Genomic DNA, 23962 nt, shown 5'->3' on the forward strand with positions numbered 1-23962 from the left:
ACTGGAGGAGGAATTTGTTTGAATGCAGTGCAACGGTCCTCCTGCAAGAGGAAAGCAATGATTAGTCCCGATATCACTAATCAGTTCACTGAAGTACAGATTCATTAGCATGAATGCCTTAGCCGTGCCACAACAGCTTGCCAAGCTTCGTACGTTGTCGAACCTGAATTTTCAAAAGCTGGATACCAGTGCTTGAAAGCTGGAAAGCCGGTCTGAAAGCTTTATTGACCCATGTGGCGCGATGAACGTCAAGACAGCGTTGGGCGCTCCATCACCCGAACGCTAACGTCATGTCAGCTGGAAAGGCGGGCCAACTTTAGAAAAGAAAGCGCTTTCCCGAAATGCCAATGTGGGACCGATCCTGATGCCAGTTCTTGCCATCGTTATGCCGTCTGCGATCCAACGTGGGTGTTGAGCTTGGGCGTGCGTGCACGGGAAGCGTCCGGTAATCTGGTTTATTCCTATACGGTAGTACGTCTCCGCTATGCTAAAAATGTTTAGCTCACGGCGACGGCTACGCTAAAATAGAACTTAACCTGGGGCAGCTAGTGCTGGAAAAAAAGGACGGCGCCCTTTTTGCACGTAGAAATAATATTAGGTCCAGCTATGCAAATTAGGATGCAGTTTCGTTCCACGCCGATTTGTTCCGAACGAACATCAAATAGACTGCTGAGAAGATTACAGTTTCATCCTGGACAATCCTACGAGCACTCATACACGTAAAAAGGGGCCGCGTTTATGTTCCAGAATATTCCATGCCTCAGCTATCGGGTGCCAGTTTTGGATGCTTCTGGTGCTGCTAAGTTTTCACTTTACCTGATGCGTATCACATGAGTCAGCTTGTTATTGACTTCCGAGTAGTTGCACATTATCCACATGCTATCTTTATGGCGGGGATTCCTGGGCTCCAGCATACGCTCTGATCACCAGATAGCCAGTGCGCCAAGGCTTGTTTTAACGTGATAGCATTACGGCACGTTCACCAGAAAATTCGGTGCCGGCGTTCTCGACGTCGCTGTTGTGAGCGAAAAAAATCACGGACATGGCCCTGGCAAATGGGGCACATAGGTCACATGACCTTGCGGCATCATCACAATCTGCCCAGCGTGGCAGGGGGCAGTTAAATTATTGGTCGCACGGGAAGAGCGACCGGGGCCGAACGAGGCCCACCGCTGGGAGCACCTACCATCGCAGGGCAGTGGGGCATTCCTTAACCATTGCACCACTGCGCCAGGAGTGGTATGAGGACTCCCATATATCTAAAAATGTAAAGTATAGAACGACCTTCCACATTTGTGGAAATGATTCCATTACGCTGTCGCATCATACCCTTCAGGCGATGCTTAGGTGTCCGTTCCAATTTTTCTTTTTTCTTACAGCTTTAGCATCCATTCTGTGCGGACTGTACTACACTTCTGCGCTACACCGGCACACGTGTAACAAGATTCAGAAAACTTAACTTCTTTCAGAACGTATCGCGATGTACTAGCATGTTTCTGATAGGGTAGTGCCCATGCATAGCGAAATGAAGTCGCAGTCTTGTGTGGGATACAGTTTGTCAGTACGACCCCTCGGTCATTCGAGGGAGGTTTGCTCGATTTTCAAGTGCAAGTACTTCTCTTGGGCACACTTTCGAAGATCTAGTGTAACTTGTGAAATGGACGTTCATATTTTACACAACGCGATTCATCTCCGGCAAGTTAATTCAATAGCACCCGGGCATTCATGTGTGACTTTTTGGCACTAGTGCCACCATAATCGCTTACTGGCTTGCGATTTTGAGATTGGTGCGTGGAATGGTTGATGGAAATCAATAAAGTTTTTCTTTCTTGGTGACCCCGTGCGGGTCACCAACAAGAAAAAACCATGACAGTTCACCTAAACGCTGAACCGCGAGAAATTTCCTCCAGGTCGGTAATTATAAGTACATATACGTAACCTTAAATTAGCATCTCAGCCCGGCCAGTCATATTGAAACAATTCGCTCTGCCGCTTCCAAGAAACTTGGCTTTATCCACCACACAATAAAGCCTGTCCCACAGCCCATAGGGCTAATAGCTTATAACAGATATATAAGACCTAAACTTGAATACGCGAGTGTATCATGGGATTCATTTTTTTTAAACGATGACCATTTCCTGGCGGTGGCACAAAAAAAAAGTCATCCGCTTCATTTTCAACAGTTATCAGAGGCATGCTTCAAAGTCCGATCTCATGACTGCAAACAATATTCCACCCTTGAAAAAGACAAGACCACTCGCCAGGCTGAAATTTCTTCTCTCACTTTATCCTCAACGGTTTAATTTCAGCCACCGGCGACAACCTGCGCCCACGTTTAACCCGACATACAAGGCACATTCATGATGACCACAGCCTTACGCCATACTTCGCGCGCACGAACTTCTTTAAAAACTCGCTCTTTGGTCGCATTATTGCTCAGTGGAACAGATTGCCAGCTCATATCTTTGCCGCGCGTGTTGTTGCCGATTTTGATGCGCGACTGTTTCCTCCCAACTGAGTTAGTGTCCTCTTGTTCTCTGCATTTTTTTGTTAATTGCATTTCTATTTTTTCTTGAAGATTCATTTTAAATGTTTGGTTATTGTAGCACTCGGCTGCTTTACAAAAACGTTTTTCGTGCCACTTGACTGTCGGCGCCTTGATTTTTTTATTCTGGGAAAGTGCGGTTTTTCGAGCGATTCCTGTTACCCCCTTTTGCCGGTATGCTCCTCGTCCGCATGTCAGATCCTTTGTGAAGATCGTTATTCGTTGTATTTTGACGTACTGGCAATTGTTATCTCCTTGGCTGTTCTTGTAACATTGTCCACTCTGCTTGTCCTCGGTCTTCAGTTATATTACACAAAGAACAACAAAAAACGCTGACACTGCTGCAAGCATTCAAAAATATGTTTTTCTGCAGGTAGCTAACTGACGTTTATTTGCAAAATACAAGTGATGTTGAATAACCTTTGCCTCCTGAGGAATAACGTCGCTGATCAGAAATCGCTGATCACGCGTGGAAAACGGGAATTTATCAAGCGCGAAGCGTTTTCTTAATATCTGTATCTGTAATTGCCCGCATTATAACGCCGTGCGCGCTTAGGGATATGCTATTGGTTATCCACAGAAAGAGATACGGGATGAAATATGATAGATAATATATAATGAAGTATCTTTTCATTCGAATTTCACCTGGCTCTAATTCTTTTAGTACTTCTTTATTGCCCCGTGTCCGCGCGTTCTTCAAGCAGTAGGGGAAATGTTAAGAACTACATAGTATCAGACAGAAAGAACTCTATCATAGCAGTCTTATACTCATTACATGCCTTCCAAGTTCCTGCACTGCTTACGAATAAACTTAGGGCACAAGGTGCGCTTACCTGTCCTTAGAAAAGGGTGTGCGGAAAAAGGCGACCTAATTGTTATCACTTTCCAGCGGTAACCATGATTAGAAAACTGCATTAAAATTTAAAGCAGTACATGGTAATAAAATTCTTGAGTGCAAATAAAAGCAAAAGGGTGCACCTTTAAAAGCTGGAGCTCCAGCAGCGGTGACTGTTCATTTCTTGTTTACTTCTTTATTGTGCAAGCAGCATTAAAATCACTGAATCTTGCCTGCCCGTAGGGCTAAATACAATAAAATTCTCTTTTAGATTGGTCATTCAGCTCTTCATCATCAATATCACTGACTTTAAATTCTCGATAAAGTGCACGCCGACCTCATCACGCTCCTCTTGCCCACCGGCTGTTTTGGAACACCAGACAGCAATTTTTTCCTTGTCGTTCGTTTATTTTTACACTGGAGAGCAACTGGCTCATGGGAGTTCGCCATCATCGGCAAACAACCGTGAGTTTTCTGTGCAGTTTGAAAGCAAGCGCGATTGTATCTAGGATGCTCACTGAAGGAGCCCTATACATAACGCTGCCTTATTAGATAGCGTTGCTTTATGTGCTCAATATAGGATTTCTTTAACCGCCACCTCCAGGTCATGAATGTCGCCAATAGTCTTGGCAGATTCAGGGTGTCCGGGCTTGTCGGTAGTTCAGGGTCGCTGAAAGAGCCCAGAAAAGGCAAAGGCGAAGAAGTAGCACAGGAAAACGCAAGTGGTTACTTCCAACAAGATTTATTTGAAAGCACGTCAGGTTCCTACACACGGGAAGCGCCCATAACAACAAAAAAACCCTTCTCGTGGCCTCTAGGAAAGTGTGAATGTGACCACAAAAAAACAAAGACTACTCCAGCGTGGCTGCTTCATTGTCTCGATAAAAAGCTTACTCTAATGCAGTCCCCAGAAGCAATTATATCCTTAAGCCACAAAAGGGCGGGATTTGTGATCCCATCTTTTATAACGGACTTTCAACGGCACTAAGGACATAGCACTTGCATTACTTTTCTCGAGAAGCATAGCGGTCCTGAGTTTGTTCATTACGATCTGTGCAACTAGAGATTCAGAGATGACACGTTGTCAGGTTCCCCTTTTCGTAATGCCACCCATTAGACGTCTTCTTGTCGTCGCTGTTTTCTAGCGAGGCTACCTTTTCAGCTCGCCGAGTCGGGGCTACCCTCGGTAATTTGTGTTCAGCACCATCAGCATGTGGCAGCACACCAATAGCCTCCTTGCTCATCCTTCTACGTAGTGGCTCGAAGATGAGTTTCTCCAGCTTTCCCGTCGGTGCCTCGCAGATGATGAACAGCAGGTAGCTGAGCAGGAAGCTCCAGACAAGTATAGTGAAGAAGAAGGACATCTGTCAATAAACGGAAGCAAGGCACAAAATGAATCAGTGCTTGAAATAACGGGAATTATAATTTGTTTCGTAAACACCTTAAGCATGCAGATGAGCGAGCCAAACATTGAGTTTGAAAGGTGCATGTGAATATCTCTCTAAAGGTTTCAGGCGCAACACTAGTGAACTGGTATCACCAAATATGCTATGGAACAAAAAAGTTTAGTTTAGCTGTTCCCAGTGTGTGCCACTTGAATGCAAGCAAGAGATTGTTCAGATAGCTTTTTTATTGCTTTTTTGAACTTTTTCGTTTGCGTTGAGCTTTTCGCAAGCTTGCCTAGCTCTGCTGTGTTTTTGCAGTAGCCGACGCAGGGCGGCAAGCTCACACTTCGGGTTTTTCGCGTCATTCGCGATTTCGCAAAACATCCCGAGCTCGCGCTTCAAACTTTTGGCGTCTACTGCTTTCCCGCCGCAACCCGAGCCCCCACTTTGGGGTCTTGACGCACCGCGCAGTTGTATACTCGACATTCCCCTTTTGTTGCATTCGCTTGCGACGTTGTACAGACTACCCCAGCTCCCCTTTGGCTTGCCGACGTTCCCAAGCGTTGCTTTGCTTCATACATTGCACTACTCAGCTGCCACAGCGACAATCCGGCACCGTTTGTGACATCAGTGCCGCTCCGTCGCTTCTGGCGAGGCGCCCTCTACCCATCTACGCAACTGCGTCGCTCTCTGCTCTGGTGCTCCAAATCTCCGCCGCTGCATCGTTGACCGCTCCGGCGACTGACTGAGCCGCATACGCAGTTCTTTCCCTTTCCCCTTCTGTTCCTCCTTTCTTGCTACGATTGCGCTCTGCCCTTCACGGTCGTGTTATGGTGGCGACACTAGACGCGAATGCGCAAGATCGTTCTTGTAACAGCTAGCGCTGTAAAAAAGCTAGTGCGCGCTGCCAGAGTCACACTCGCGCAGCACTGACGCTGGTGGCTCGAAGGGAGCAGGAACGCTCTATGAGTTATACCCATTTATTAGACTTATACTAGAGAAGATACACTAACGGTTTCATGAACCTAACAAAAGCGGGCAGGTGAAATTGTGGTATATAAATTCCCCCATCGCGCTGAAGGAAGCGCTAGAGCGCCGAGTTCTGGGAGCTCGCCAAACTGGGTCGGGTTTACTAACCAGTCACACTTGAGCATGTCGGAGAGCTAGGTGGTATTTTACTGTGTCCAGTCGGGAAATCGGAATTATAGAGTGCAGTTAAGAGCAAGTTTATGAACGGAATACAGGATTATGAATGCAACATATTGCAATTTTTTTTATCTGCGTACAGTATTTGCATTCAGCGTATAACTGACGCGCACAGCCCATTGTGCCCATTGAAAAGTGCACCGTTAGATCTTAGACAACGCGCCCGGGGTGAAAGTGAATTAAATATATCCGCGAACATCACATTGCATGAACCCTTGAAGGTCGGTATGCGCCTGTTCAGCCTATATTTCAAGACATTCAAGACATCTACTGAGTACCACCTTCTAGTGCCCTTTAGATGCTGCTGTGCGCCACATATTACGCGCTTACAATTTACGATGAATAATAGAAATATCGTTTCAATTGGAATATTTTAAATGTTTATTGGTTAATAGATGCATCTCGTATGCAGCGTACAACGTCGGCAGTCTGAAAGCTTCCAGGCAGCTTTCCTTTCTCTTTTGCCTTCCTCTCACCTCATTTTGCTCTGCTCACGGCAGTGCTAGTGGTGGACATATCACCAGTCACAAGCCAGTGCACGTTCTCTCTGTTTAAACTAATACACTCTCTCATGTACAACATAATTCATTACTTCCTGCGGTCATACGAAATATTTATTAACGCGGCATAGTAGGTGAGTGCAGTAAATTTTTCTCGCCTCGTTAGTGTCAGTATTCTAATAGATCAATAAACCTGATTTAAAAGAACACAATATACAGTAGCATTATAAACGAAACTTGGTTCTCAAAAGTCATGCGCGCGTACTGGTGAAGAAATTCAAAAAAAACGAATTCACGTCTCGACCTAAAATGGGCTCAATTTTTCACATGTGCATATCTGTTAACAAAAATAAAATATTTAGGTCAGGTTACTTACCACAAAAAAGTGCGAGAAGAACAACCTCTCCCTGGAGATGTGCAACCAAAGCTGTACAAAGGGCACGTGGATGATGTACACGCCGAAGGCTAGCCTGCTCAGGGGCGTGAAGAAGCTCCACGACAGGAACGTGTTTAAGAAGCCTGCGTTCGCGGAAAGACAGGTGGAAATACAAAAATGATTTCGTTTAATATAGTAAATAAAACAGAATACACATATGTATGAGCAGAGATGGTAAGAGAAAAGAGCACAGTCGTGTTAATGCATTTTCGAAGCACTCGCTGCAGTTGAAAGGGATACACTAGCGTCGTAAATTACTGTCCTTTCTAGATATACGAGAAGATACAGGGGTTATGAAAACACACATGGTGCACTGTGGAAATTAGGCCTGTAGTAATGTTTTCGAAGGACCTAAAAAAGCCTTCCTTCCACTTTACAGTCGTGAACAGCCGCGCTTCTGAAAATACCTATTCTTTTCAGTCGTATTTAAGAAAAAAGAAAGCCACTCGTAGACTGCCATCAAACCCTGTTTGATTTCCAATAGACGTGTGTTATTCAATGTGAATGGGATTTCGGTTCCTCCGTTGTGGGGCCGGTTGGATAAAATATAAAGAAGTGGCCATTTTATTGCAACGAGTGCTGGCGTCATCCCTCGGTGCGAAGGTGAGACGGCCATCAAGATGTCCTCCGTGCTGCTCGCATGGTCTTCGCCCGCGTTTACGTTCTCAGCAATAGATGGTGACATTGCGCCTACCATTTAGAATTGACTAAACGAACAAGAAATGAGCACAACTACGATAATAAACAAAGACCAGCTCCTAATTCCATCGCTGTGCAAAATCAGAGCGAGAGGCTCAGTCGACAGACACGTTTACAGCTGTCTTCCAGAGTGAGAGTACGCACATTCTGTAAGTAGACGTGATTTTGCCTTGCCATTGATTACTTAAAAAAGATGTTAAGAATTATATGGCACAACTGGAGCGCTAAAGCGGTTTGTAATTGACCTCTAAGGCGCCCTAATTTTTCTCAGACTGCGACACCTGAAGCCCTTGTTAAAATCCACTTAATGACACCGCACATGTAACATCGACTACATTACCTATATAGATTTGCGCTCTCGGGCATGTTGTAACAAAGCACAGTTATTAGAAAGATGAGGATTTCGCCTCAGGATGTGAGTACCTTTTTAGAGTGTACTGCACGTTCATGTGGGCAAAAAAGGAAAAAGCAACTAGGCACCATTTCTGGTGACTACGCTGGGTAATTGTAGCTCATTCTCCTGGGGCCATATTCTGTACGCTGTCCATTCTTCATTGCCCATTTCACGTCCATTTGGTCCTCTGTGAATGGTCATTCAGATATACCCTCCGCTTTCAAGCGTCCATGGGGTGCGACCCGACCATTGAGCTGTTGGCGACTGGACACCACCATCGGCTGCGATTGGCTGCTGTATACAGCTATAGTGGTGAGGTGCATCGCAGCGCTCTGTCAACAGCAGGTGATTGGTCCTGACCTCCGGTTGCCATTGGCTGCGATAGGCGGCCAATGGTGACGTCCGGTCGCCCACATCCAATGGCTGTGTCGCATCCCACAGACGCTTAAAAAACGCGGGCATATCTGAATAACCAATGACCGAGGACCAAATGGACACGAAATTGACAACTGGAAATGCACAGCTTTAGAATACTGACTCTGCTCCTCAAAGAAGAAGGCAATTGGTGGCATTCACACCGTCTTAGTGTCGTGATGAATCGCATGAGGAGTTTGCTGTGAATTATGGTTATTTCCGAACATTTTATTATTTTCGCCGGTCTTGTCAATTTTTCATTCCATGCGGCGTGTCTAGTTTCTTGTCCATCTTGCCACTGAATGTATTGGCGCTGCGAACTAATTAAGGCTTCGACTGCTTCGGGCATCGACATGACGGGCAGCAGCGAGTATAAAAAGCTTTCTTCCTGATGCAAGGTTTCTCTCTTTAAAAGTGTCATAACGGCTGTGCATATCGTCCTTCCACCTTTCGGAAAAAAGTTAAAGAAGCATTTTACAGGCGTATGTAGCTTCCTGAACAGCAGGAGGGCAACGAAATCCGGTCCGGGCATGGCGACTTTTGTGCAGCATTGCTCAGCTTTGTGCAGGTTGTTGGGGACGAGGGGTCCTTGAGTGAGCTGACTCAGCGCCGCAGGTCCCTTTTCCGAATGACGTTGTCGGACTTGGTTATGAAGGAAACTGTACAGAGGGTTTATTTTACATATTTTACAAGATTTTGGAACCCATTAGAGGGTGATGGGAGAAGGTCGGAGGATCTGAGAAGATCTGAGGATGATCGAGGATTCGTTCCTCACTGCACTCGTCGTCCGGTTTAAAAAGGGTCCGGTCCCTAGGATTCCCCAGGTTCGAGGAGGTCTTCGCCAGGTTGGGCGTGGCCTAACTTGCGTTGTCGTACACACATACACCACTTCACATAGGGACACGCCTCCGTCACATGCCTCGCCGGAGAGAGAGGGTGCCGCTGGACAATCGGCCCCAGCAGAGAGAGCGTTGTCTTCGCGTCCGAACGACAGTTCTCACGCTGTCAAGTCGGACACGTCTTCCGGGAAGTCCGAATGGGCGAGACGCCGGCGAGCAGGCACAGTTGAAGGGGTGAGTCACCCCTGCTCGGTTCTGGCGGTCGCTAACTGCCTCCGTGCCGCACGGTCGATCTTCCGGGAACAATGTTGTTTACAAACGGCAGTGGAATCCTCCGTCTCGAATCCAATAAACCACGCGAGGACCGGCCGTGGGAACCAAGTTGCCTATCGCCGTGCAGTGACCCCGGTTGCAGGTGTCCGGACCGAATACGCAGCTGAATCAGACCACCGGCTGTCGCCAGAAACCTTACAGCTCCTCCGCGGCCCGAAAAATCTCGAATGTCCAGCGTTGACGACCGCTGGGCAGGAAGAGATGAGATGGCGTCCGTGTTGGTCCCCTGGATTGCAATATCATCGCCCCCAAGGCAGAACCCAAAGCACCACCAACAAAGGAAAGCGCAGGTGGGACGTTCCAAACGGCAAAGCACTGCCCCACCCGCAAGCGCTCGGACTTCGCCAAAGAATCACCAGGCTTCTTCCATTGACAACAACACACGTTTAAAAAATTGTGTTCACATTTGGGTTAATTTTGTGCCGATTGAGCGTGAAACATCCCCTTTTGAAACTGCCACAGCCGGATTACTCGGAACAAAGTAAAAAAAAAACTCACACAGGAGGAGATTCCTCTTAGTTCTCCCGCTTACATCAGTCTGCTCAAGCAATCAGCCTTTCCGTTCAGTTTCCCCTTCTTATAACGCACCGAGAAATTGTACTGTTGGAGAGCCAGACTCCATCTGAGCAAGCAACCATTTTTGGGGGACATCTGTCGCAGCCACGTTAAAGGACAATGGTCAATCTCAAATACAAAGTTTGCTCCGTACAGGTAACACGACAACTTCTGTGCTTCCCAAACTAAACACGCGCACTCTTTTTCGGAAGTGCTGTACGCTTCCTCTCTACTGGTCAGTTTGCGGCTGATGTACAGAACAGGGTGTTCTTCATGGTCGTAGCCAACTTGGCTTAAGACAGCACCCAGCCCTCTATCACTGGAATCACACTGGACTATGAACTCTTTCCCATAGTCAGGGGTCTAATGAAGGGTCGGGACACGAGTGCTTCCTTCAGGCTTTTGAAGGCGTTTTCTTTTTGGTTATCCCAACTTTCGTTAGTAGGTGCTCCCTTTCGCAAGGCGTCAGTTAAGGGACTAGCCCGCTGTGAGTAGCTAGGAATATATCGCTGGTAGTGCCCAACTAATCCAAAAATGAGCGAATGTCCGTTTTCGTCCGTGGTTCCGGAAATGCTGCGATCGGGGCAATCTTTATTTCGGATGGGCTCCTAGTTCCCTGGCCTACAACGTGGCCCAAGTACGTCACCTGTGCGCAACCAAATCTACACTTTTCTGCCTTCAGTGTCAGTCCAGCCTGTCATAAACTGGAAAACAAGGTCCTTAGGTGTTCTACATGCTCTTGCCAGGTTTCCGAAAAAATTGCCACATCGTCTAAATAAGGGAGTGCAAAGCACTGCATGTCCTTCAGTACGATGTGCATGAGTTTCGAGAAGCTGTAGGGGGCATTCTTAAACCGAAAACTAAGCATTAAGGGTCGAAAGGTGCCCGCTGGGGAGATGAAAGTGGCATACCTGCTCGTCCTTTCTGAGAGGGGAACTTGCCAATATCCTCGTACGAGATCGAGGGTGGAAATGAATTTCGCGCCGCTCAACCTTTATATCCTTTCCTCTATGTTGGGAATCGGGTATAGCTGATCCCTGGTAATTGTATTCAGCTTTCTATAATCCACGCAGGGACGAGGATCTTTCCCTGGGGCCTCAACAAGAATTAGCGGTGAGGTATAGTCACTTTCTGCTGGCTCTACAACCACTAACTCCAACATGCACTGAATTTCCGCGTCCATTATTTCTTTTTGCCGCGGTGATACCCTGTAGGGTTTCGACCGTACCGGCTCATCAGAGGTGAGCTCGATTTCGTGTCTCAGGAGGTGTGTCTTTCCCGGGCGACTGCTAAACAGGTAAGCGAATTCGCTCAACAACTGCTTTAGCGTGTCGACCTGTGTCCCGCTTAGGAAATCTGCATTCACGGAGTGAGCCAGAATGTTCTCCACGTTGTCACTAGCGTCAGCACCTCCCTTCCAACCCTGACTCTCGCTGTCCAGCTCTTCTGGTTCATTTAGAGTCAGATTGACGATCCCGCTGCGTTCCACGAACGGCTTCATCAGATTACAATGATAGATTCTCACCTGCTTTCCCCTGCCTGGAAGCCTTAGCGCGTAATTCGTCTCCGAAAGTTTTTGGAACACTCCTACTGGACCATCCCAGTGAACTTCCAGCTTGTTTTTTTTTCGATGGCCGGAGGATCATCACGCGATCGCCCGCGGTGAAACCTCGAAGGCGCGCGTTTTTGTCATAATAGACCTTGGCGGCCTCCTGGGCAGGTTTCATATTTCGATTTACTAATTCCTTCGTGTTGTTAAGGCGGTCCAGTAGGTGAAGCACGTACTCAACCACTGTCTGGTTCTCTCCTGTCCTTTCCCACATTTCTCTCAGCATTCGGAGGGGAGAGCGGAGGGCTCTTCCATACACGAGTTCAGCTGGGGTAAACCCCGTAGCTTCATGGGGGACTGTTCGTAAAGCGAAAAGTGTGGCCGGTAGACAATCCTCCCAGTCTGCTTTATGCTCATAACAAAGAGCACGTAGCACCCGCTTCAGCACCGAATGCCATTTCTCTACACTGTTGGACTGCGGATGGTACACCGAGCTGTGTAACAATCTTATTCCTCATCTTTCTAGGAATGTGGTCGTCAAGGCGCTTGTAAAGACCGTCGCCTGATCGGCTTGGATTTCGGCCGGAAATCCTATTCTCGCGAACACTGACAAAAGGGCGTCGACTATTTCTGTGGAGCTCAAGTCCTTCAACGGAATTGCTTCGGGAAATTTTGTGGCGGGACATAGCATAGTAAGCAAGTACTTATAGCCTGATTTCGTTGTAGGCAAAGTGCCTACTGTGTCTATTACAAGCCGGCGAAAGGGTTCCGAGATCAATGGAACAATTTTCAGTGGAGCCTTCCATGTCTCTCCCGGCTTGCCCACGCGCTGGCACGCATCGCATGATTTTACGTAGCGTTCTTCATCTTTGAAACAACCCGGCCAATAATATTCCATTAATAGCCGCTTCTTTGTTTTATTGATTCCCAGATGTCCTGCCCAGCCATTTTCGTGGCAGAGACTCAGAATGTCCGATCTGTATTTTTCGGGCACGACCAGCTGATCAAATGCTTTGCCTTTTCTGTCCTGGTAGTGTCGGTATAGTAAGCCTCCCTTCTCATGCATCGTTATGTTGCGTCTCGCGATGCCCTCTTTAGCTGTAAGGTGCAGTCTTTCCAAAGTGGGATCCTGCTTCCGTTCTTTTATTAGGGACTCCCTGTTCACCTGCAGAAGGCGATCAAAACTGCGCGATGTTGGAGATAAAACGGATCCTTCAGCGTTTTCTGATTCCTCTACCGACTTAGTGGTTGAAGTCCCTCGTCGCTCATTTGCTCGGTCAGCTGTCTGGATTTCATTCCTCGTTGGTTTCCTTCCCTCCTCATTTGATTGCAACGATATGCTGGCTGGTGCGTCTCTGGCTACCTGAGGTTCGGGAATCTGACTTAGCTGAGATGCGAGCTGACGAGTTTTCGATCTTGTGAAAGCTTGTATCACCCCGCTTCCGAGTTTCTGGCCTCTCTCGCGTAGCAATTGGTCTGATCGATTTGAGAAGAGGTAAGGATATTGAAGTGGCACGGCCTTCGAAACTGCGGCCTCAGTGATTAGCTCTCCAAACGGTCCACAAATTCTCACTCTAGCTATGGGAAGGCATACACTGTGTTCTTCTACTGCCTGTTTTATCCACAAGACTTCTCCCGCAAAATCGTCCACTGACACGTAAGACGGGTGGACAACGTCCATCGTCGCGGCGCTATCTCGAAGCACCCTGCACGGTTTCGCGTTAACGTGCAGCTCGTGCAGGTATGGCTTAAGGAGCTCTATATTCTCGGCGTTATCCTCGACGCACGAGAACACCAAACGTTGCTTTGTACACTTGGCTGCAAAGTGCCCGACACCATTGCAGTTGTAGCAACGAAATGGCCTACTAGCCTCAAACTCTTTTTTCGCGGCTTTGTCAGCTCCCTGTCTCTTCGCCTGTTCTTCAAGCTTTTCTGGCGCTACCTTCGTTGCCTCCGATATCTCCGAACTTCTAGCACTTCGAGTCTTTCTGCAAGGCCCTTTTTTCGCATCGCGTTTCGAGCGTGTGACGCACCCTCTTCAGTGCTCAAGCTTCTGCGCGAAACGTACTCCTCTGCTAGCTCAGCTGCCCTTTCAACTGTGTCGACTTTTTTCCCTGTCTTGAACCCACAGTTTCACCACTTGGGGAATGCTTCGGTAAAATTGCTCAAGGCAAAAACACTCGATGATTTTGTCTCGGCTTTCACAAACCTCGGCTCCTTTTAGCCACTCTAGCAGATTCGTCTTTAGGCCATACGCGAAATCCGGATAGCCCTCGCTATCGTTTTTCATTGCGTTCCTGAATCGCTGTCGGAAAGCTTCGGCTGACAGCCGGTACCTTTTTAGCAGGCTGGCTTTGACGTTTTCGTAGTCAGCTGCGTCTTGTGTGCTAAGTCTCGCTATGACTTCAGCTACTTCACATGGCAAGAGTGCCAGAAGCCGTTGCGGCCATGTACTGCGAGCAAAGTTCTCCCTTTCGCAAGTTCTCTCAATGTTTCCCAGGTAAAATCCTATGTCCCTTCCACTTTCATAGGGCTGCATGAATCTGTTCATTCTATATGATTGTACATAGCTTACTCTTTCAGGAGACCCGGCTCTCGTACTGTCGCCTTTTTTCGATTTTCGCTTTCAAGCTGCAATCGCTTTATATTTCTTTCTTTTTCAGCTTCCCACTTTTGCCGTTCTTTCTCTTTTTCCCATTCCGCTTCCCTTTTTCTTTTTTCTTCCTGTACCAAATTCCACGTATCTACCAGCTGATCGTCATCTACGTGTTTTTTAATTGTCTTGCATATTTAAAGTTTTGTAATTTTTTCCTGTACTTCTATTGACAGTTCCTCGCATAACAACAGCAAGTCCGACTTTGACAATTTCATAAGGTCCATGACAACGCTTTCTCCGCTTTGGCAATGCTATCTTCAAAATGTCGTGAGATTACCCTTTCTCAATTGACATACACTTCCCAGTGATTCTAGATTATTCTCTCAACATCTGAAGCCTGGCGAATCCTATATCAAAATGCCGAAACGCTTACCGGTTGAGAAAGCACAATGTCGCACGGTCCATCCCAGCTGCTGCCAACCAGTTGTTGGGGACGAGGGGTCCTTGAGTGAGCTGACTCTTTCAGCGCCGCAGGTCCCTTCTCCGAATGACGTTGTCGGACTTGGTTATGAAGGAAACTGTACAGGTGGTTTATTTTACATATTTTACGAGATTTTGGAACCCATTGGAGGGTGATGGGGGAAGGTCTGAGGATCTGAGAAGATCTGAGGATGATCGAGGATTCCTTCCTCACGGCACTCGTCGTCCGGTTTAAAAAGGGTCTGGTCCCTAGGATTCCCCAGGTTCGAGGAGGTCTTCGCCAGGTTGGGCGTGGCCTAACTTGCGGTGTCGTACACACGCACACACCACTTCACATAGGGACACGCCCCCGTCACATGCCTCGCCGGAGAGAGAGGGTGCCGCTGGACAATCGCCCCCACCAGAGAGAGCGTTGTCTTCGCGTCCGAACGACAGTTCTCCCGCTGTCAAGTCGGACACGTCTTCCGGGAAGTCCGAATGGGCGAGGCGCCGGCCAGCAGGCACAGTTGAAGGGGTGAGTCACCCCTGCTCAGTTCTGGCGGTCGCTAACTGCCTCCGTGCCGCACGGTCGATCTACCGGGAACAATGTTGTTTACAAACGGCAGTGGAATCTTCCGTCTCGAATCCAATAAACCACGCGAGGACCGGCCGTGCGAACCAAGATGCCTATCGCCGTGCAGTGACCCTGGTTGCAGGTGTCCGGGCCGAATACGCAGCTGAATCAGACCACCGGCTGTCGCCAGAAATCTTACAAGGTTCGCATCCTTTCAACACATGCTCTAAGGCCCCACTGTGAGTTCAATTGTGCTCTTAATTTCTGTTAGTGTTCTGCACTGTGTGACGCTGTTCCAAGCCGCGAATTTATGAAAGGCACATTCGACTTCGGCACTTGTGTAATACAAGCTGAAGCGTACATAACCTCCTAAAAACATTGATGGCCTGCAAACTAACAAGCAATAGACCTTTTGGGTGCAAATTTCACAAAACTCTTTTATTGCATCGAAATTCTTATCTTGAGTACTTTAAGCCAACGTGAATTTCTCATATTTCGTTTTATCGAATGCGCAAGTTTTGAAATAACGATTATTAGAGGGGTTATTGGACGATTTTGTGAACACCGTAAAAAGCTTGCGGCGTGTTAAGGTGGTGTCATCGTGAAGATTACACGCAGCAAGAAATGCAGAAAGGCTCAAAAGTTGGCTCTACCCTTCCATAAATTTGTGTCCCTTCAGTTCTTATTGTTTAGTAATATAATAATAAAAGTATTATTAATTTTTATTGCCCTTCGAATTTTCATGTACACATTTTTTACCACACGTATGTATAGAGTGCTTGTGGGTGGGTAGGCAGGTCAGCGGGTATGTACCAGGCAAGCATGTATCATTTAAAGAAATCATCAGAACAAGAGTCAACTCGGGTATGAAGCAAGATTTTATTACATTTGTAACAAAAGCAAACAATCAACAGGAAACAAAGAAAAGGAGCAGGCAGTTTCCCAATAAAAAAGTCCAACAAGCATTCAGAAGAATCTAATTGGAGTAGATCCATGAAGCGGTGTCGGTCCACATCGAATGCATACTTTTAAAGATTGGTCCATTGTTAATGTCGCTTTCTTTTCATTCGTAGTCCCTTCTGCAGACTCCAGTCCTACTAAACCCTATTAACTCTGCCAGCTAAGTTCATACATACTTTTATTCCAGGCAGCCACTATCGGAGATTCTCAAGCAAGGAAATAAACATGACGTTTTAAGCAGTGGTCTTTTATATCTTGCCGGTTTGTAATCTTTAAGGAAAAAAGGAAGAAAAAACGGACCGTGGTGAATTGACAAGCAAATATTCGACGTATCTCGACACACGCAGCAGATGTCAAGCACGGATTTGCGGCGTTCGAAGGTCGCCATAGCCGCTCAGGTTTTTACTGCAGGCGCCATAAAACTACAGCCTGCGGAGTTGTTCCAACCGCGTCGGGGCGGGTCACAACCCAACCACGGGTGCACGGCCCCAAGCCCGCGCGGCGACCACGCACGAAACCTGGTCTCGCGCATCCATCGCGTCAGACTTTTTATTGGCAATTATTTTCGACTAGCACTCGATCATGCTAGAAAACTGTTTCTGTTTTCAGTTCGCTCATTTTGACGGATCGGACCTGCAGCCGCAAGCAATTTGTTACACTTCAAAGATGAAGTACGTGAGATCCAAGTAAAGATCCAATTTGTCTGATGAATACTTGAAGCCTCTGCTAATTATGCGCACAATAGGTTTGTAGCCACGGTTCACATCAGCTGCACTGTTCGCATTACACCTCTCCTTTGTGCTTCTCTGTCTCCCTTGAAGGGAATATCTTTGTACTAACATTCCTACGGAGCTAGCAACCACAAGACGCCGCGCATATTTGGACATTTCATTTCTGCTCATATGGCCGCGTATTTATATTGTGTGCGTTTTGCATTTCTAAAAATATTAATTTCTGTTTGTGTTACTAGCTATTTGTACATTTGTGTCCATAGGTTGTGTACTGCCCAGAGAAGTTGAATTGAAATATTAAATATAAATAAAAGGTTGCCATTTATGCCGTAGGTCTGTGTTTTATATTATTGTACTTTTTCAACTTTATCTGCTTGATAAATCTAAAATTTCTAAAACCTAAAGCATTGATAAGTCTGAATTGCATAAGTCTTGCCGAAAAGTTGGGAGAACCCTGGTCTATATAGTGCTGCTGAGCACCACTCAAGTCCGACAGAACTGTAATCGGTAGTACGCGGGGCATCTAATGCCACGGGCAGTCTAACCGCGGTTAAGCTTAACAGTTGTTAGAGAACTGAAATTATCGCGAATCGCAGCTCGCCGATGTCACACGGCTGTCCTCGGTTCTTGGTTAGCGCAGCCAATGGCCGCTTGGGTGGAACAAACTAAGTGAGAAGATCATCGGCAGAGCGAGGCTACATTTTCAGATATCTTTGTTATTTACAACGCAGTATCTAGAGTGCCGTTCGACAGTGCCACCCGTTGATAGCACTGCCTCAATCATCATACGCCACCGCGCCTCCCACAAGCCGTCTGCGCCAAGCAAACACGTTGCTGGCGGTTTAGCATTGCTAAGCACGAAGTACTTTGCGAAAGCACAGTTTTTCGCAGGTGGACACCACCGCAGCTTACCTGAAAGCACGATTGAGGTGTCCGCTGACACAGGGTGCCAGTTATGCGCGTGTTCAACTTTTGCATCGTCAATGAAAATTCACCTAGTGCACACCGGCGGCCTATGCTCCAGTACCAGGTTTGTGCATCAATGTTGCCAACGTCAACGCGTATTCCTCAAGTGCTGTGTATCTGCCGCAACGTGTTCCACACCAACGCATGCAACGCACATCTCTCCGCCACCAGATAGCTCAAAGCGCGAATAAGTTTGACAGTAGTATTTGCGATGAACAACACCACGTGCAATGCACTGCGCAAGAGGGTGTTGCAGTTCAACACGAGGTGTGTGCGGTCGAATCACCGCGATCGTCGAAATCTTTGTTTCGTGGGCAGTGCGCTTTCTTGTGGGGAGTATATGCTGCCCTATAGAAGAGCAGCCTAGCTGTCTCCCCTGACAAGATGCATGTGTGTGCCTCCCAGAGTATTGATGTAAGGGAAGGTGGGGACGTGCAGGGGTATGGTGGGACCGTATTACACAGCCTGGTATTTTGAGGCATACGCACTCAGATTTTTCTTTTCCGCACTATATCCATGCAATAAAGAAAAAACGCTGCGGCGATAGCCTATAGGGCTCTCGCGCTGCGGCCTGCGAAGCTTACCTGTCCGCTCAACCGTGGGTTTGACTCTCAGTCAGGGATATTTATTTGATTTATTTTATTTGTTACTTTCCCTTGGCACAAACCCGCAAACACCGCAAACGTGCAAACATACCAAGATCTTGCTCAGGGTTGACCCATCGAAATAGTACCTTCGCACTCAAAGGGTTGTCCCAATAAATAATAAGCCCTGGGATAAAAGAATGTCAAAAAGGAATTCTTCTTAAGGACGGCTGACCCGTATCGAGAAGCTGGTTGCAGTGAGAACTGCGATACTAGCAAGTTTCTCCTCACAGCTGCATAGTATGGCGGCCAAAGGCGCGCCGCGGCTCGCCAGGTCTGCTTGTGCGCTAGCGCCCCTGCTACGGCGTCGCTGGAATAGACCACATCTTTATTTTAGTACGAGACAGTGGGGCTGACAGCAGACGTTTTTAGCATACCGGAGACGTGCTACCGGAGACATATACCGGTTTACCAGACCCCTCTTGCGCACGCGCAGTGGCCCCCCTCATCCCAACAATGTCCCTGCGCATGCGCAAGAGGGGTCCGGTAAACCGGTATACATCTCCGATAGTACGTCTCTGGTACGCTAAAAACGTCTACTAAAACTATGCCATGAGTAGAACGTTTGCTATCGCGCTAACGAATTGCAAAGCGCTGTCCGCTGTAGCTTCCATATGAAACCAATTATGCCTAGCGACGACTAGAGAGTAGCGCACTGCCAGAGCGTCGTCGTCCGCCACGCTCGCGGGTTGCACCACTGAGGTAAGCTCGCGGCATCCGGCACTGCGAATGTTGGGAACTTGTCGTCTGCTCTCATGATGCGGTAAGGAGCGGTCATTTTTCGACGTTAGGGCGATAGAATGCGCAGCCTGAGCACCGTGGTACGGTGCTGCAGTGCTCTTTTGCGGCCCCGTCGGTCGGTCTCGAAGGATGTGTAAAAGCGCCATATATGACGGCACTATAGACACTGCCTATTTTAATGTGTCGCTCTTAAAAGGTGATTTGGTGTGAAGAATGTACGTTGTTGATACGGGCCAGCTGTTACTAGGACGCCGACGAGCACTTTCCTTCCGAAGAGGCCGCCATTCGGTTAGAGACGCAAACCAACGTCGTCAAGCTCAGTTCTCGATAACCGTGGTTAGCGGTGTACTCGCAGTTTGGTCCGCAGTGTGAACAGCAGTAACCACGGGTAGCGAAAACCACGGTCATCGTAATCGCAGTTAAGCGTGCTATTTTCAGAAGGGTATAAGAGAGGTTAGGTCATTTGAAACGCCTCTTTAAAAGTTCCCCTCGGAGGCGACGGCTCAGCGAAGAGAGATACCATGGTCTGCAACGATTTTCTTTTCGCCAAATAATGTAGCATAACCCGCTCGAATGACCATCCGCTATTCTTGTTTAAAAGACTCTGATAAACTATCACTGGCACAAAATTTCTCTCTCCGTTTTCTGTTGAACTTTCAGCGAACGTCTCTGTTGTCTGCTTTGATTGTTTTACCGTGTACAGCTGCACCATCCGCGTTCTTTCTTGGCTGGCACTTAAATATGTGCGCTGAAACTGCTGCGTTTGTATCGCCTTTTGTCAAAGGTAACCAGGCAACGGCGTTTGCTTCTGAGACGTATTGTGGAGCATGCAGTTACGGCACCCCTAAATACCAAACGATCTCCAGAGGTGAAGACAAGGGTTTTTCGTTCGTAACGTAGATTTGTAACTGAAGTTTGTCATAAGCGCTCATATACACGCATCAGAAAAAAACCGCGTTGCCTAATTGTACTTTCGGCAAAGGTGTTACATAAAACTGTGGAAATGCACTCTCCGGACTGAAGGGCTAGCCATTTCTGTTAGAGCCTTTTCAATTGATCTCCTCCAGTGTTTCCAGCCTTTCTGTCTCAAGTTGGGTTTTATGCCTTTATTCCACTTCTAAATATATTTGAGTTTCTTTGACGATGTGTGGAACTCGCCACATCACGTTGGATTGAAATTAGCTTGAAATCATTAGCTCATTAGCTCTTGCTTTACTCATTAGCTAATGAGAAACCGTCTACCTAATGAGGAAACCCTAATTAGCTTGAAATCAACTTTCTGTCGGGCGTATTAGATTCGCCTGACTTAATTTTATTCCATTAAGACGGAATTTTTCTCTTTGTTCTCAACTGACTTCATCGTTTGTGGAACATTTGGTAAGAATGGAGACAAATGATGGCAGCATATAGGGCTTAGACATACCTCCTCGTCCAGTGGCGCAGGCGATAGTGACCCAGGACATAAGAATGGACCACAGGATCCGGTCGAAGAACGCCAGAGATAACTTCCCAAACTCAGTAGTCGGGTCTTTGACTTGGTACCAGGGTACCTTAATGAAGATGCAGAAGAGCCCACAGGCTATTGCGAACAACCAGGCCGCGAACTGGCATGCCTGAAAACAGAGAGTTTTAGATCAAAATGAAATGCAAACGATCATTGTAAAACGTGTGGTCGCAGAAAATTTGTGTATAAATGTTTACAGAAGGTGGCACAAGAGACGTAGGAAGTACACAGTTTCAGCGACCGCAAGCAAAGGGGCCGATTCAGCAGGAATGCCCTTTAAATTTACATAAGGAGTGGTCTCTACTCATTTTAAGGAGAGAATTTCATTGCGGCCACATTTTGAGTATGAAACTGAAGATGTTGTTTGCGTAAAGAAGGAAAAACCTTAATTCTTCAAGAGAATCTTACCAAACATTTCTGTACAAAATAATTTTTGAACGGAAAGAAGAGTTTATCAGCGCAATTTTTTCATAGATTGTAAGATTTCACTATAGCAATCAATATATCCGCAGTTCTCCCTTCGGCAGTATTGACTTTTTTTGCTATCGTCAAAAGTGTTAGCCTCTGGCTTTCTATGGCAGTCTTAACTGCTTGATGCGAGCGATGGAAAAACTATAAAAGAAAGATTTTGTTATATATTGGAAGAGTGGACCATTACCTTGAATATTTCGCTAGCAATACATTACAGTTTTCGAATATTCAAAATTTTGTCCATGAATGTTGGACATGAAACCCATGCTGGAGCTGAAGTCCCTTAGCTGCTCTTCCAGCTACAGAAAGAATCGGTTTCCTCTGCTTTAAATGAATGTCACACTGAACTCTCTGACGCGCTACCAGAGCAAGCTAACTCACGGACGGTCCCTTGGCCGGAGACTTGGAAGGCTGTACAGGCAAAGCTGGAGCTCCTTCGTTTCTTGCTCAACACGTTCGTGAGCTGGTGGTCGTGATTAGGCTCCCTACTTACGTGCTTATTGCCAGGTGTGTCAGAGAAGCCCACCATTAGTCCTTAAAATTTTGCTTTTTGCTTTAAAGAGCAGCTGTGTGTGTCATAGTGAGGCCTGCATGTATGTGAAAGGACTCCGAGTTAGCATTATAGATTACGGTTATATGCGGTACCATACTGAAAACCACCAACCAACTTGCTGAATGTTAATGAGGAGGCGGGCTTCAACTAAAAAACAGAATGTTGAGGAGTGGGCCAAATGAGGCGAACAATTCGCTCGGGAATCTTGGATGCCGACAAAGCAACTTTTCCCCGAAAATAAACAATGGGCGAGCTTTCACCTTTGAAATCTTTTTCTCCTTAAATATTCCGACGAAGAAATATGTCATACAGCCGACGAAGTAGCACACGGCGTGGTAGAATGGGTAGAAGTAGTAGTGGAAACCAGTCCTGAGGAATGTCCTGCGGAAAAGAAAAACGAAACATAAAGAAGTATTGGTGTCTCTCTTAACTGTTCATTAAATGGGCGGATCTGTATCCCCTTCAGTCCCTGTTAATAAACAATGTTAGTAATTTTTCAAGTTTTCAGATTCTACAATATGCATGCATAGACGGCATACATGCTCCTTGATGGGTTATATTAAATTTCTGCCGAGTCCTGGTACCTCCATATTTCAACCCTACACAGTGGAAGTCAGTATATAGCATGTGTATTATGGCAGGTACGGAGCTGTCATGTATAGAATTTTCGATAAGGCCGCTATGGACGAGGGTGGCTATGATGAGCACTCAGCAGACTAGGCAACAAGGAGCATATATAATGCCAAAATATATACCACCAAAATGCCACCATAAACATAAAAGTAGAAGGTTGGACGGCCGCCGCCATAGTTCAATTCCTAGAGCACCGTAAGAGACATACGGCGGTCGTCGGTACGTATCGCATTGGCGGCATATTTTTTTCCTCGGCTTACTAATCATTTTACTCCGCAGCATAAAATGAATACACTACTAATTTGTCATTGACCAAAACGAGAAATTAAAGAACACAATTCTTTCACGCTTTCTTCAATTTCAGTGACTTATGGCTTCCTTCATATCCTAACGAGTCCCTCATTCCCCTAGCCTTCTCGACTGAATAGGGTCAGTAAGGCCTTGGTTCTGCCAGTATTGATGCCCTAGATAGCATATGATGGTTCTCGCGCGGATACCGCCTTCGCCGTTTGATCACCTTCAATGTGGCACTTGCGTTAGTTCAATACGTGCTGTTTCCACCGCTCTGAATCAGGGTGGCCCTGGTTAAATCCCTCATTATTAAGTTATACGCAACAGAAATATCGCATTCCCAGCCTCCTACGTTTTCTGTGCTTCGTCATCAGCGCCGACATCAAATGATGCCGACCGTCACGCCTAGGCAGTCTTGAAACCCCTCAAAAATCTAAAAGCAGCGCCCTCTCTTCTCAGCGCCCCCTGCTCAACAGTCACCCTCTCCCCTTGAAACCGCGGCTCCCCCTACACGGTTCTGAACAAAAAAAGCACTTTTTAGAGCACGGCTACCGTTACACGGCTGCCGTTGAGCCCACAACCTGTGTTTGGCTTCAGCTAAGCTATTACAGCCTTCGCTATAAAAACAGTTTTCCTGTGACTGTTCGCTACCTTGGTTAGCATTTCTTATGCAAAGGCTGCTTATCAGCCGATTTCTACTAGATTACTCGATACACTGTCGCTCTGTACGCAGTGCTACGCGTATGCTATAGTGCGATAGCATTGGGATATTAATTTGGTTTTGGGTGCATAATGAACTTGTTTATACTTTCCACGCAAGAGAGCTTCAAAACAGAAGAAATTTTCGCCCACGACTTCTGAAAATGTTAAGATAACAGAAAGGTATTAGCCTGAAGTGAAAGTACGCCAAGTGGCAGTGCGAATTTCTTTAACTACAAGTGTCTCTGTTTATGTAGCGCAGCATAGATTCTAGCATTTCGTTCGGGCTAAACCGTCATTTTTTGCCTGTTTCATTCGTACTAGATTTCACTAATCGGCGGTTATTATTGTTACCGTGTGTCCATCTTGCATGCATGCGGAATCTCCGCGACTATTTCGTTATTTTCCAGACAGAATTCGCTATTGTACACTTTCATCTAGAAACCCTCA

The 23962-nt window shown here is 46.8% G+C and overlaps 1 protein-coding gene across 1 annotated transcript in view; it reads right to left on the reverse strand.

The window, feature by feature from the left end:
- Positions 1–4106: 4106 nt before the first annotated feature.
- LOC144111866 (nose resistant to fluoxetine protein 6-like) overlaps positions 4107–23962 on the reverse strand; it is a 52559-nt gene continuing 32703 nt past the window's right edge. The window contains exons 12-15 of the mRNA XM_077644892.1: positions 22150–22270; positions 20785–20974; positions 6848–6990; positions 4107–4744 (exon numbers count right to left, since the gene is read on the reverse strand). Of these exons, the coding sequence (XP_077501018.1) occupies positions 4448–4744; positions 6848–6990; positions 20785–20974; positions 22150–22270 (751 nt within the window). The 3' untranslated portion in view covers positions 4107–4447. The remainder of the gene's footprint in view (positions 4745–6847; positions 6991–20784; positions 20975–22149; positions 22271–23962) is intronic.

This window comes from Amblyomma americanum, unplaced genomic scaffold (assembly GCF_052857255.1).
Source record: "Amblyomma americanum isolate KBUSLIRL-KWMA unplaced genomic scaffold, ASM5285725v1 scaffold_12, whole genome shotgun sequence".
NCBI classification, from domain to species: domain Eukaryota; kingdom Metazoa; phylum Arthropoda; class Arachnida; order Ixodida; family Ixodidae; genus Amblyomma; species Amblyomma americanum.